This window comes from Staurois parvus, unplaced genomic scaffold (genome assembly GCF_062004578.1).
Source record: "Staurois parvus isolate SC_StPar_1 unplaced genomic scaffold, SC_StPar_1.0 ptg001252l, whole genome shotgun sequence".
Taxonomy (NCBI): Eukaryota; Metazoa; Chordata; class Amphibia; order Anura; family Ranidae; genus Staurois; species Staurois parvus.
The window spans coordinates 497,432-514,111 of NW_028319048.1; the positions used below are offsets into that span (position 1 = coordinate 497,432).

The 16,680-nt window shown below is 43.9% G+C and overlaps 1 protein-coding gene across 1 annotated transcript; it reads left to right on the top strand.

Annotated features, from left to right (window-relative positions):
- Window positions 1-2,542: 2,542 nt before the first annotated feature.
- On the top strand, window positions 2,543-16,337 carry LOC149437837 (uncharacterized). Its single transcript, XM_089660542.1, has 5 exons — window positions 2,543-2,606; window positions 4,226-4,270; window positions 4,358-4,377; window positions 7,422-7,704; window positions 15,051-16,337. The coding sequence occupies exons 1-5, from the start codon at window positions 2,543-2,545 to the stop codon at window positions 15,221-15,223; spliced, it is 585 nt and encodes a 194-aa protein (XP_089516668.1). The 3' UTR covers window positions 15,224-16,337.
- The last annotated feature ends 343 nt before the right edge of the window (window positions 16,338-16,680 follow it).

Consider the following 16,680-nt stretch of genomic DNA (forward strand, 5'->3'; position numbering starts at 1 on the left):
AGTCAGGAGGGCAAAATACTGGGATCAGGAGGGCACAATACTGGGATCAGGAGGGCACAGTACAGGGGGAGTCAGGAGGGCACAATACTGGGATCAGGAGGGCACAATACTGGGATCAGGAGGGCACAGTACAGGGGGAGTCAGGAGGGCACAATACTGGGATCAGGAGGGCACAGTACAGAGGAAGGCTGGAGATCACAATACTGGGATCAGGAGGTCACAGAACAGGGTGAGTCAGGAGGGCACAGTACTAGGAACAGGAGGGCACAGTACAGGGGGAGTCAGGAGGGCACAGTACAGGGGGAGTCTGGAGGGCACAATACTGGGATCAGGAGGGCACAATACAGGGGGAGTCAGGAGGGCACAATACTGGGATCAGGAGGGCACGGTACAGGGGGAGTCAGGAGGGCACAGAACAGGGGGAGTCAGGAGGGCACAATACTGGGATCAGGAGGGCACGGTACAGGGGGAGTCAGGAGGGCACAATACTAGGATCAGGAGGGCACAATACAGGGGGAGTCCGGAGGGCACAATACTGGGATCAGGAGGGCACGGTACAGGGGGAGTCAGGAGGGCACAATACTAGGATCAGAAGAGCACAATACTGGGATCAGGAGGGCACAGTACTGGGATCAGGAAGGCATAGTACAGGGGGAGTCAGGAGGGCACAATACAGGGATCAGGAGGGCACAGTACTGGGATCAGGAGGGCACAATACAGGGGGAGTCAGGAGAGCACAATACTGGGATCAGGAGGGCACGATACTGGGATCAGGAGGGCACAGTACAGGGGGAGTCAGGAGGGCACAATACTGGGATCAGGAGGGCACAATACTGGGATCAGGAGGATACAGTACAGGGGAGTCAGGAGGGCACAATACTGGGATCAGGAGGGCACAATACTGGGATCAGGAGGGCACAATACTGGGATCAGGAGGATACAGTACAGGGGAGTCAGGAGGACACAATACTGGGATCAGGAGGGCACAGTACAGGGGAAGTGAGGAGGGCACAGTACAGGGGAGTCAGGAGGGCACAATACTGGGATCAGGAGGGCGCAATACAGGTGGAGTCAGGAGGGCACAATACTGGGATCAGGAGGGCACAGTAAAGGTTCTGGAATGCTGTTCGGGCCATCCTGAGACAACTTAGAAAACACTAACTATCCCAGCTAGTCTGGGACAGTTGGCAAGTATGTTGTAATCTAAGATTATGATGGGGTCTCCATGCCCCTGGGGCCCCTGGACAGTGCCCAGGAGTGCTTATTCATTAAGATAGCCCTGGTACAGGGAGCCCACTATCTCTTTGAACCCATATCTTCTCTATGCAACACAGAAGTGAACTAAGAAGCAGCACTTTGGATCCTATAAGTGGAAATGCATTCTGGATACATATAAATGGGAAGCAAAGTTCCTAAAACAGAGATAATATTATCCCATTAAAGTCCAACTCCAGCTCTACCTCCCTCTTGCAGCCCCTCCCCCAGACTATATAAACTTGCAGCGTACATACCTTAATTACAGTTGTCTTTTCCTTTCTCTTCTGGCATCATTGGTAGGCTGCTGGAAAGACTGGCCCTCACATAGTGCCATCTGAATGCTCTTCTGTGGAATGTTCCTCTATGAATGCAGTCTATGTGATGGGTCCATCTACGTGTGTATGACCAGCTTAGCAATTTTTTCTCTTTTTCCCCAGACAAATAATTCCCAGACACTGGAATTCTACACATGTCCTTCAATAATCAGAATGGGAGGACTTCATGAAACAATTGCAGGAAACAAATCATAACTTAACCAAAAGGATCGAGTATCTGGCTGCTCGTCCCTATATGAATGCATGTACCCAAAGAACCCCCAGTGGGGCTTTAATGCAGCAATAGGATCATACATATATTGAAAAAGACATTTGCTTAAAAAAGATTATAAACTTCATTACATACACATTTCCATTGTAATGTTAAATACATGATTTCCAAAAAGAATATTGCTCTGACAGTATTCTTACAAGAAAACTCTTAATACAAAAATATGAACCCACACAGAAAAGAAAGGAAAACTGACGCATTTCGATCATTCCATATTCTAGATCTTCCTCAGGGCATGAAAGACAAAGGACTTTCTAATAAATATATAAACAATCATAAATGAATATATCAAAAATAAATAAACAGATAACCCAAAAAATGTTTTCACATAACCAAAGAATTTTTTACTTACAAAAGCATATGTGAGAGCAAAAGAAAGGATGACTTCAAGGATGGGAGGCTGGACACCATGCTCCGGTGGGGTGCATCATCCAAGGGGGCAAGAGTGGTCAGATGTAAGTCACCAGACAAGGACTGACAAAGGGGCACCAGAACATCCCCCTAATGGGACTAAAGATGGTATGAAAGACAAAATATTAAATTCCAAATCAGACCAAAAGGATTTACGTAATAAAAGAATATGCATTCAAGAATAGTCCATAAAGAGATATATCAAGAGATGGAACTGACCGTGTCTTAAGCAGGCCAATGTATGGAACATTTCGAATCTCATTCGGTAATGGATGTAACAACTCAAGGAAAAAGTGGTAAATTCGAGATAATCATTTCTCCAAGGAATGGAAGTATGTCAAATCCCACTGAACAAAGACCAAAGTGGCATGAAAGACTGAAAGATCCAAATATTATGCAAACAATTAGATATCATGTATGTAACATTACAATGGAAATGTGTATGTAATAAAGTTGATAATCTTTTTTAAGCAAATGTCTTTTTCAATATATGTATGATCCTATTGCTGCATTAAAGTCCCACCGGGGGTTCTCTGTATACACAACTTATAGCATTGGATAGAGATCACATTGATAAGTTCTAAAACATCTGATCATCCTGGATTATACATGAAGACTCAACAATTTAATGATTCATTTATTGTTTTTGGAAATTTTTGTAGCAGAAAGTAAAAAATATTTTTTTTCCAAACTTTTTACGTCTTTTTAATTTATATAATAGAAACCCCAATGGAGATCAAATACCACCAAAAGAAAGTTCTATTTGTGTGAAAAAAAAGATATAATCTTTGTTTGGATACAGTGTTGCATATCTGAGCAATTGCCAGTTAACCGCTTCCTGACCGCCCTGTTGCAGAAATATTGCTAAAGGCGGCACGGGTGCACAAAAATGTGTATATATACGTGATTTTGCATTTCTGGGTAGGGGGTGCGCGCCCTACCCGCGCCACCATTCACGGTCATGGCTTCCAATCACCGGGGCAATTACACTCCGGCACCCAGTGATTACCGAGCATCTCTGATTTACAAACACTCTTCCTCCCTGTCAGCTCGGGCACACTGCACAGCACAGCCATCCCAATCACAGTGAAGCACCCCCCCGCCCCCTAGTAAAACACACCCTACATATAGTTAACCCTTTGATCACCTCTCATGTTAACCCCTTCCTACCCAGTGCCATTAGTACAGTGTCAGTGCTTCCTTTTAGCACTGATTACTGAATTGGTGTCACTGGGGATGTCAATGACACCAAGTTAGCTTCCCCCCCAGTGTCATAATGTTGCCCGCAGTCCCTCTAAAAGTCGCTGATCGCTGCCATTAGTAGTAGAAAAATAAATCCCAGGATCTATACTGCCATTTGTAAACGCTATAACTTTCACATAAATCAATTAATTTACCCATATTGGGATCTTTTTTAGCAAAGACACGGAGCAGAATACATTTTGGCCTAAATTTATGATGAAATTTGTTTTTTTTTAATTTTTTTTACTGGACATGTTTAATAGCAAATAGCCCAAAATACAGTTTTTTTCTCAAAATTGTCAGTCATTTTTTTTATAGCTCAAAAAATAAAAACCGCACAGGCGATCAAATACCACCGGAAGAAAGCTCTATTTGTGGGATATAAGGACATACATTTAATTTGGGTGCAGCCTTGCATGACCGTTCAATTGTCAGCTACAGTAATGCAGCGCAACATTAAAAAATGGCCTAGTCAGGAGGGGGGGGGGGGGGGGGGATAATCCTCCAGGAGGGCAAGTGGTTAAAGTAGCACAGTGCTAAATAGCAAAAAATAGCCTGGTCATGGGAGGGGGTAAAATCTTGTGAATCTGAAGTGGTTATACATGTTCTCCAGATCAAGCTAAAAGTTGTTCCCGTGATGAAAGCATCTCTGCCTTTGCTGATGTCTTATTATATGTCTTATATGTTGTATGCCTTACATTTGTTTTAGCTTCTTTTGGAGGAAAAATAGAGAAGATCAGAAAGATCATAATAAGTAAGTTGTCTTTGTTTTCGGTTGCGATAATTTCTTCACAATTTTCTTTGTCCCTTATTGTGACTTTATTCTTTTAATTCATTTTAGGTACCTACTCATTCATTGGGGTAAGAATATTTACAATACCTATGTATAGAAGCATGGAATATGATATGATAAAATAGAACCCCTTTATACAGTTTTGTTCAAAATAATAGCAGTGTGTTGAATAAAGTGAATAAAGCTGAAAATCCTTCTAATAGCTTTTATTTCCATCCACACAAATGCATTGGGAACACGACACATTCTATTCCAAATCACAACATGAAGAAAAATACATCAAATTTGTGTTGTTCCTCTAAACAAATGTGAAGAAAAGTGAATATTAGACGGTTCACAAAAATGGCCGTGTTTGTATTCTTCTTTACAAACTCAAACATTCACTATATAAACTGAGAAATGTTTGAAGATTTTGCTTTCCTTTGAATGACTTCATGAATATTTGGTTGTAGTCGCACTGTTTCTGAGAACTGCTGTACATCTGTGTTGCATGGAGTCCCCCAACTTCTGGCCCCTGTGATCAGGTATTCCAGCCCAGGATGATTGGACCACATTCCACAGTTCTTCTCTATTTCTTGGTTTTGCCTCAGAAACGGCATTTTTGATGTCACCCCACAAGTTTTCTATTGGATGAAGATCCGGGGATTGGGCTGGCCACTCCATAACGTCCATCTTGTTGGTCTGGAACCAAGATGTTGCATGTTTACTGGTGTGTTTGGGGTCGTTGTCTTGTTGGAACACCCATTTCAAGGGCATTTCCTCTTCAGCATAAGGCAGCATGACCTCTTCAAGTATTCTGATGTCTTCAAACTGATCCATGATCCCTGGTATGCGATAAATAGGCCCAACACCGTAGTATGAGAAACATCCCCATATCGTGATTGCTTGCACCACCATGCTTCACTGTCTTCACAGTGTACTGTGGCTTGAATTCAGTGTTTGGGGGTCGTCTGACAAACTGTCTCCGCCCACTAGACCCAAAAAGAACAATCTTACCTTCATCAGTCCACAAAATGTTGCGCCATTTCTCTTTAGGCCAGTCAATGTGCTCTTTGGCAGATTGTAACCTCTTCAGCACGTCTTTTTCCCAACAGTGGGACTTTGCAGGGACTTCTTGCAGATAGCTTGGCTTCACATAGGCGTCTTCTAATTGTAACAGTCCTCACAGGGAACGTCACACCTTCTTTCATCTTCCTGGAGCTGATTGTTGGCTGAGTCCGCGCCATGTTGGCTATTCTTCTATCCATTCCAATGGTAGTTTTTTGCTTTCTTCCACGTCTTTCAGGTTTTGGTTGCCATTTTAAAGCATTTGCGATCATTTTAGCTGAGCAGCCGATCATTTTCTGCACTTCTTTATATGTTTTCTCCTCTCCAATCAACTTTTTAATCAAGGTACGCTGTTCTTCTGAACAATGTCTGGAACGACCCATTTTCCTCAGAATTTCAGAGAGAAATGCACTGTAACCAGCATGTACAACATTTGCTGCCTTCCTTCCTTAAATAAGGGCAATAATTGCCACCTGTTTTTCAAAGAATGAATGACCTCACTAATAGAACTCCACACGGCTATTATTTTGAACACGCCCCTTTCAATGAGTGATTCAATGACACAGAATCAGCAGCATGCATGTCATGACTGTGGGGTCTGTTGGATTTCTATTACTCTACTACACCTGCTAGGAAATTATTTGCCATGTAGAAATATCATTTCTACCAAAAACAGTGATTGATCCGGTTAGTGATGTCTGACTGCTATTATTTTGAACACAACTGTATATGCAACAGGATAATCTCCACTCAAATCAACAGAAGAAGGTTTTAAGACATTACAATTATTTGTGAGTAGAACACATTCACCAGTAGGGTGAGATGATGAACGACCTGCTAGAAGTAGAGAAGTGTATGATGAAGCTGATTCCTTCTCACAGTTACATCCCCGGGGTCCTTACATTTTCTGGGTTGTGTGTTTGGTCTGTTCTCTGATCATGGGCATCTAAAGCCCACCACCTCTATTTCGGGCAAACAACTAAAGACCAGGGATGAGGAGAAGACATGATATGGTCATGCTGGTGGACCAATGACTTTTCGGTCAGATAACAGGTGACTGTGAACATACAGCAAGGCCACCTGGCCTATGACATTGTAAACTAAAGAAAATGCAGCGCGAATGAAAGAAAATAATATAATGGTAAAGTCCAAATTAAAATCTTGAAAATTTCTCAAAACATAATAAAACGAAAACTTTAGGAGACTGATCTTGACCATATACACCAACACCATACATAAAGAAAAATGGCCTTATCGGACGCCTTGACCAGATAAAGCGGTCCTTAAGCGCAGTGTGATGAAGAGTAGATATGATCAATATTTTTAATGGATATCGTCTACCGGAAGGAATAATGGCTCAGTGATGGAAAATCCTCAATAGTACCGGTCAGTAAACACCATATAATGGGGAATCGGAACGACGGGTGATCCACAAAGGAAATCCTCTTGCACATATAAAATGATCTTTCCACTTTAAGAATTATTATACTTCCAAGAATATCCCATCCAATGATCAAAAAATAAATATAGAATAGAAAAAACTCGTAGTGTAGTAATTAATCAAAACTTTGGACAATTTATTCAAAGATAAGTAGTTCATTGTGGCCCACGACTGGTTACCAAATCACTTAGGTGGCCCTTGCTCTTCAAAAGGTTGAGCACCCCTTTGCTAAGGACATTGCAGGCTTCATAGTTATGGATTTAAGAGAAGTAATAATCAGTGCAAATACTGAAACCAAGTCCGGAACAGTCTAATAGTAGATATAGATGGTTAGGGTGACTTGAATTGGGGGGTCCGTTTGGCACTAAGGGCAAGCTCCATATAGTACTGTAGCAGACTGTGTGTTAAGGAGAGAAGGAGAAGCGCCTCCAAGTGCAGCAGACCACTTTCATGTAGTATAAAAGTAGGAACACTCACATTTAGGTAGATTAATACACTACATTAAAGTGGTCTGCTGCACTTAGAGGTGCTTCTCCTTCATAGTTATGGATTTAGTCTACTGTACTAGAATTTCTCTTTTTGCTGTTATCTAATGATTATTGTTTTGTATCTTTCATTATATAGTGGTATCTTCCAGGATATCACACAGTTGGGATCTTTTCAAGGTCATCAGAGAGTGACTATGAATGGCTTATCAACCGACTAAAATCACAGCCCTTCCATAACACAGTCTCCACCGTCCTTCCTCACTACATCTCCAACAATGGATGGCAGCAGTTCAGGGAGGCCGTCTCTGGGTGCACGTTCGGTATTTTGTATCACACCAAGAAAAGAGGACGGATCAACGTTGTGGACGTCACAGACTCTTTATATGATGAGGAGCTGAAATATCTGTGTGAACGCCTAGGTAAGAGGTCATCATATATGTGGCTGATTCATAACACAGACGGCTACATGGGCTGATGTTCCATCATGTATGATTCGGGTAGTAGGGTTCATCACTGCCCATCCCCCACCATGGTCAGCTACTTTATTCACATAATTCTGCTTGCTTAGGAAATATCTAGTGAGCTTTGTTATGTCTTGCTTTGTTCTGCACTGTGTGTCTGTGTGGAGGTGGATATCGTAGGAAGGGATTTGTTTCTTCATGTCAGAGATGCCCCCGATGACCAGTGATCTGATAGCTGGTGTAGGAGAGGTGGAGGAAGCACAGATTGGATTGCAGGGAGATCCTTACAAAGCAGGTCCTCAGGTACAGATTCCTCTCCAGCAAGGAGAACCGTGAGCAGTATAGTAGCACCATCACCAAATCTCACTCTGAATCTGGTGAAACTAGCAATCAGAGGCAACAGTGCCTTAGATGATCTCTCACTGCATCTACAGAAAGAGAATGCCTAGGCACAGGAATTTCACTGCAATTTCTCTGGAGGAATTCCAAACAAAAAGGTACATTTTCAGGGTACTGCTTAGACACAATAACCATTCCAAGATGGTCCCTATAAAACAGGAAATATAAACATCTTTATGCCCAAGTCCACATTTAAGGGAACCTCTGGTTTGTCCATTGAAGCAAAGCAACAGGCTCCATTATTTGCCCACCTATCTGCTGCTCATTCCCTCAGCTCCCCATTTCTCTGTTCACCCATCATGGGAAAGAAACATACCTGAGGCATGTGACCCTCTCCTCTTTACTCCATGTTGTAATGCTGGATGTCCGAGCAGCCAACTGCCAGACCTGAGTACTATGTACTATGATGAGGAGATGACTGCTGAGGCTGCTTTCCTGTTGGAGCTTTATATTCCACATCTTCCCCTGGTGACACCATAGGAGGTACACTTCACACATGGAGTCCAGACGGCAATAAAACATAAAAGTTCTAGTCCTTCTCCAATAAAAGAAAGTTTGGACTGAAGTTCTACTTGAAAAAAAAAAACATACTTATAATGGAACCGACCCAGACTGCGCTTGAGTACTTCCGTTAGACTACCGCTTCCCCGTCTGAACACCGACAACAGACATCACAGCCGACCATACAAGACTAGACAACACCAGTCTTGCAGTAAACCAGGAGGTAGACTAGTTTATTTGAACACAGATACAAGATATATACACTCAGGGGACAATCCCCCCTCCCTGCATAATGACACAGGGCGGGGCAATCTACATTTAGTAACAAGAGACACAGGTATTCAAACTGCACACCAGCAGACAGTCCCATCAGGAGGGAGGGCTGCTGGAGACACCCCCCACTAAGCTAATACACATAAACACATACATCCCATAATAGTTTGCTTCCAAACCAGACATACACTAGAACAATGGGATGTAACCACATGGCATTAAACAATCAACAACCCCCCCCCAATATTAGGACAGATCGCCCTGTACCCCTAACAGGCACAGGGTGACTTACACATAATAGGGATATGGGGAGCTGAGACAGGGGTCTCACTACTTCTCCAAAGTGAGCTGTGTTCCATGGGCCCCCCACCCAAAGTGACACCCGTCACATATCTCCCCTTTCAGCAGGAGACTAACACAGGAGGAGACCTCAGACGGGTTGACTCCGAAGTTAGTCTGTACTTCCAGTCTCCCAATGCTGGCCCCCACACAGTACCCCAAGCATATTGTCCCAAACATAGCATTACTCACCCAGCCAACCTCTGCCTCTCTCATAGAACATTCCCGCCGCTGGGGAGAAGTACGGACTGGTCCTTCTCCCTGAAGTCCTCTCAGCCGCCGGAGAGAAGACAGGGTGGCTGGGCTGGCTCCATCATGCTGTTGGGGATCTGGGCCAACTGCCCAGCATCCCTGGGGTATCCAGGTGGTGCCTTTAGTCTCATCCACTTTGACTCGATGGACATCCCTCAGTGTTCGCAAAGTAAGGCTGACATCCTCCTGTCCCAATGCCAGACCCTTTTCTGGGGTTGTGTCAGTGGAGACCGAAGTCCCATCCACGGACATCAGCTCAAGCTGCCGTTGTGAGGTGCCGATTGCATCCTCTTCCTGTAGCTCCTGCGGTGCTGATTGTTGTGGACAGAGGTCAACCACGCCTTGCCCTGATGCCAGCTCTTCTGCTGGAGGTGCAACGGCTGGTTCCTCCTCAGCAGAAAAGTCAATCAAATCCCCAGTCTCTGGAACTGGTGTCTGGGGATAGGGGTTCACCATCTCCTGTCCATGGAACCCAGAAGATGTCACCAGTGCTGGGCAGAGGCTAGCAGAGCTCTGCCCTTTTGTCAGCACTTCAGGTTTGGGGATGGCAATCTGTGGAATTTCCACTGCCAATTCTTGGGCATGCTGCTGAACATGTTTTAGCAGTTGCCTGTATGCCCTTTCCAGATGCTGTTCTTTCATCAGCAGGTATTCCAGATCTGGTTCAAGCTCTGAGACCCCTGTGAGACTGAACATAGCCTCTTTGTCTTCTCGTAGATCCTCAAGGGTAGGTTCTCCTTCATCGCCAAACACAAAATGATCTGTAAGGCTCTCCCACAGCAATCCAGGGCCACCAAAGTCATATCCCTCAGGAGAGCATTCTGTTGTCACCCCTAAATATTTCTACTCTGTGTTCCATTGCAGAGCCCAATATCGGTTGTTCAGCTCTATCTCCTGCTGGACCAGCCTGTCCAACTCAGTCACCCATTGCTCCTGGGGTCGCTCTCCCAGGAATGGCATCCGTAACTCCCATTGGTCCCTGGCCCGTTACCCTGTGGTTGGATAGCACTTGCCCTTGTACATACCAGCAACCTGGATGGCTCCACCACCCGAATCCACTGCCTGAGCTCCAGGTACTCATCCACAGACACAGTCCTGGGATATGTTGGAAGAACGATCCGCAGCAACCCCGGGAACTCTGATGCCAGGTCCATATCTCCACTGGGGTGACCGACATCTACAGTACTTTCCTGATCTTGAATCCCGGTGGTGGTTTGGACGTGTTCACAGCCAGAAAGCACAATCCCACCGCTTGCCACCAATGTAACGGAACCGACCCAGACAGCGCTTGAGTACTTCCGTTAAACAGACACCACAGCCGACCATACAAGACTAAACACCAGTCTTGAAGTAAACCAGGAGATAGACCCCCCCCCCCCCCCACTAAGCTAATACACATAATCACATACTGTACATCCCATAATAGTTTTCTCCCAAGCAAGACACACAATGGAACAATGGGATGCAACTACATAACATCAAACAATCAACAACCCCCCACCCCAATATTAGGACAGATCACTCTGTACCCCTAACAGGCACAGGGTGACTTACACATAATAGAGATATGGGAAGATGAGACAGGGGTCTCCCCACCTCTCCAAAGTGAGCTGTGTTCCATAGGCCCCCCACCCAAAGTGACTCCCATCACAATACTGGCTTGTGGGCAATTTATTTTCAAAAAAAGTATATTCCATATTTGTTTTTCTTTAGAAAGTTTACCATAAAAAATGTCCAAATTATAATCCAGTTACTATTACTCCCCCTACAATTACCACCATCACTACTACTGATATTACTCCCCCTACAATTACCACCATCACTACTACTGATATTACTCCCCCTACACTTACCACCATCACTACTACTGATATTACTCCCCCTACAATTACCACCATCACTACTACTGATATCACTCCCCCTACAATTACCACCATCATTACTACTGATATTACTCCCCCTACAATTACCACCATCGCTACTACTGATATTACTCCCCCTACAATTACCACCATCACTACTACTGATATTACTCCCCCTACAATTACCACCATCGCTACTACTGATATTACTCCCCCTACAATTACCACCATCGCTACTACTGATATCACTCCCCCTACAATTACCACCATCACTACTACTGATATCACTCCCCCTACAATTACCATCATCACTACTACTGATATCACTCCCCCTACAATTACCACCAACACTACTACTGATATTACTCCCCCTACAATTACCACCATCACTACTACTGATATTACTCCCCCTACAATTACCACCATCACTACTACTGATATTACTCCCCCTACAATTACCACCATCACTACTACTGATATCACTCCCCCTACAATTACCACCATCGCTACTACTGATATCACTCCCCCTACAATTACCACCATCGTTACTACTGATATCACTCCCCCTACAATTACCACCATCACTACTACTGATATCACTCCCCCTACAATTACCACCATCACTACTACTGATATCACTCCCCCTACAATTACCACCATCGCTACTACTGATATTACTCCCCCTACAATTACCACCATCGCTACTACTGATATTACTCCCCCTACAATTACCACCATCACTACTACTGATATCACTCCCCCTACAATTACCACCATCGCTACTACTGATATCACTCCCCCTACAATTACCACCATCGGAACTACTGATATTACTCCCCCTACAATTACCACCATCGGAACTACTGATATTACTCCCCCTACAATTACCACCATCGTTACTACTGATATCACTCCCCCTACAATTACCACCATCACTACTACTGATATCACTCCCCCTACAATTACCACCATCGCTACTACTGATATTACTCCCCCTACAATTACCACCATCGCTACTACTGATATCACTCCCCCTACAATTACCACCATCGCTACTACTGATATCACTCCCCCTACAATTACCACCATCGTTACTACTGATATCACTCCCCCTACAATTACCACCATCACTACTACTGATATTACTCCCCCTACAATTACCACCATCACTACTACTGATATCACTCCCCCTACAATTACCACCATCGCTACTACTGATATCACTCCCCCTACAATTACCACCATCGTTACTACTGATATCACTCCCCCTACAATTACCACCATCACTACTACTGATATCACTCCCCCTACAATTACCACCATCACTACTACTGACATTACTCCCCCTACAATTACCACCATCGCTACTACTGATATCACTCCCCCTACAATTACCACCATCGCTACTACTGATATTACTCCCCCTACAATTACCACCATCATTGCTACTGATATTACTCCCCCTACAATTACCACCATCGCTACTACTGATATCACTCCCCCTACAATTACCACCATCGTTACTACTGATATCACTCCCCCTACAATTACCACCATCGCTACTACTGATATCACTCCCCCTACAATTACCACCATCACTACTACTGATATCACTCCCCCTACAATTACCACCATCACTACTACTGATATCACTCCCCCTACAATTACCACCATCGCTACTACTGATATTACTCCCCCTACAATTACCACCATCGCTACTACTGATATTACTCCCCCTACAATTACCACCATCGTTACTACTGATATCACTCCCCCTACAATTACCACCATCACTACTACTGATATTACTCCCCCTACAATTACCACCATCGCTACTACTGATATCACTCCCCCTACAATTACCACCATCGCTACTACTGATATCACTCCCCCTACAATTACCACCATCGCTACTACTGATATTACTACCAACACTAATGATGATTATTATTATTTATTTATTTTAATCGAGGACCTATATAGAGTCACAGTTTGCTTCCTACTGCTACTACTACCCCAACTACTGCTATTCCCATTACAGCTACTACCCCAACTACTACTATTCTTACTGCACCTCCTACTACCTCAACTAACACTATTCCTACGACACCTCCTACTACTCCAACTACTACTATCCCTACTACACCTCCTATTACTTCAACTACTACTATTCCTACTACAGCTACTACCCCAACTACTACTATTCCTACGACACCTCCTACTACCCCAACTACTACTATTCCTACGACACCTCCTACTACCCCAACTACTACTATTCCTACAAAGGCTACTACCCCAACTACTACTATTCCTACAAAGGCTATTACTCCAACTACTACTATTTCTACTACACCTCCTACTACCCTAACTACTACTATACCTACTGCACCTACTACTTAAACTACTACTATTCCTACAAAGGCACCTACCCCAACTACTACTAATCCTACTACAGCTACTATCTCAACTACTACTATCCCTACTATTACTATTACAGCCACTACCAAAACTATTCTTCTTACTGCAGCTACTACCCCAACTACTACTGTCCCTACTGCTACTACTACCCCAACTACAACGAATACTACAACTTCTACTTTATACTACTATTCATTCCGCTGCTACTATCCCAACTACTATTATTCCTACTGATGCCATTATCCTAACTACTACTCTTTCTACTGCAGCTGCTACTTCAACTGCTCTTCCTACTGCAGCTACTATGCCAACTACTAATATTCCCACATCTGCTACTATCTAAACTACTACTATTCCTACTGCTTCTACTACCCCGACTACTACTATTCCTACTGCTGCTACTACCTAAACTACTACTACTCCTACTGCTGCTACTATCAAAACTACTACTACTCCTACTGGTGGTACTACCCCAACTACTACTATTCCTATTGCTGCTACTACCCCGACTACTACACCTCCTACTACTCCAACTACTACTATTCCTACTGCTTCTACTATCCCGACTACTACTATTCCTACTGCTGCTACTATCAAAACTACTACTACTCCTACTGGTGGTACTACCCCAACTACTACTATTCCTATTGCTGCTACTACCCCGACTACTACTATTCCTACTACAGCTACTACCCCAACTACTACTATTTCTATTGCTGCTACTACCCCGACTACTACTATTCCTACTACAGCTACTACCACAACTACTACTATTCCTACTACACCTCCTACTATTCCAACTACTACACCTCCTACTACACCTCCTACTACCCCAACTACTACTATTCCTACTACACCTCCTACTACCCCAACTACTACTATTCCTACTACACCTCCTAGTACCCCAACTACTACTATTCCTACTACACCTCCTACTACCCCAACTACTACTATTCCTACTACCCCAACTACTACTATTCCTACTACACCTCCTACTACCCCAACTACTACTATTCCTACTACACCTCCTACTACCCCAACTACTACTATTCCTACTACACCTCCTACTACCCCAACTACTACTATTCCTACTACACCTCCTACTACCCCAACTACTACTATTCCTACTACAGCTACTACCAGAACTACTACTATCCCTACTGCTGCTACTACTATCCCACCTGCTGCATTGGTCCTATGTAATTGTTTTGCATGGACATCATGTATGTATTGGATGTAACGTGATGTCTTTATACACAGGGAAGGAGAATGTGATTGTGGTTGTTGATGATCTGGAGGACGCAAGTGATGAGCAGAAGGCCCGGATCCTGAAGGCACAGCCCAGTATTGGAGTTTTGGCCACAGATATCATCCTATTCAGTGCAAATGAGAAAGAAACTATGACAAGCGGTGAAAGCACACGGGAGTCATAACACGTACATACATGTCGAGGCAATGATGCTTCTTTAGCTTGTATTAAAGGAATCCTTGGTGATCCCGCCATCAACATCCTTGTTCAGTCACTTCCTATTATGTTGTCACCCGCTCACATGTGGCCCCGGTGCAGACTACAAGGGGCTGAGCTGACACACGCTTTGTTGCCTGGGTCCACTGTAGTCATTATCAGGAATCTGATCCAAGGCAATATATATATTTCAGGTACATACAGTGATGGAAATACATATTTGCTCCCCTGCTGATGGTGAATGTTCGCCCCTCACACAGAAATGATCGGTCTAACAATGGAATGTTCGCCCCTCACACAGAAATGATCGGTCTAACAATGGAATGTTCGGTGTAACACTGAGAGACAGAATACAACAACAAATTCAGCAGAAATGCATCTAACAAATGATGACTGATCTGCATGTTCATGAGGGAAAGAAGGATTGGATCCCCTATCATTCAGCAGGATTTCTGGCTCCCAGGTGTCTCTCATACAGGTAACAAGCTGAGATTAGAAGCAGTCTCTTAAAGGGAGTGCTGCTAATCTCATTGTGTTACCTGTATAAAAGACACCTGTCCACAGGAGCAATCAAACAATCAGCTTAACTAATACATTTTTCCAAGAAAGATTTTTGTTAGAAGAAAGCAGTCATAACAATACATGTACAGACGTGAATCCAAGGTCGGACATATCACTGTATGGCGCTTCCCGTGTCGCAGACGGGTCAAAGCATAACAGACAATACAAAGCATAACGTTGTAAAACATTCTCTCAATGTATATTACAGTGCAGGAAATGTACGGCATATAAGAAGTGAGCAGAGAGATATATTGTCTTTTGACCTTTCAGCAGGATTATCTGTCAGGGGAGTGTGAAGTGTGTGATGAAGAATATGAACAGCACATGCTAAAGCTTTGGATCTGATTCATGAGTCTAAGAATTGGATGTGTGAGTGATATGGGGCGTGGTACGTCCGTCTGAAGGACAGCGTTCTGTATTGGTTATGGTACGAAAACGAAGATAGGAGTAGAGTGTAGGTGGGGGCTAGAGATCAGGTAGAGAGAAGGTTAGATAGTAAGTAGAATAATGAGGTGGTAAAGGTAAGTATAGAAGAAAAAAAGGGAGGGGGGGGGGAGGGGGAGTGGGTTGGGGGAGAGGGCTTAGGGTGAGGTAAAACGGAAAGGAGGAGTGAATGTTTGTGGATAAGTGGCTCTCAACCTGTGAAATGAGCCACAGTAAAAATACCTACCTATAGCTTAGGACGTGGTGCGTATCAAGACAGTCAACCGGGTAATATGCATATACAGGTTCTAAGGGAGCAAGCCTTGGTGAAGGACTATATCTAGGCATATATCAAGAGGTATCTCAGAAAAGAGGACATTCCCCAGTATCAGGGAATGTCTAGTCAATCATTGCTGCATTAGTAGATGGTAGGTAGGGGTG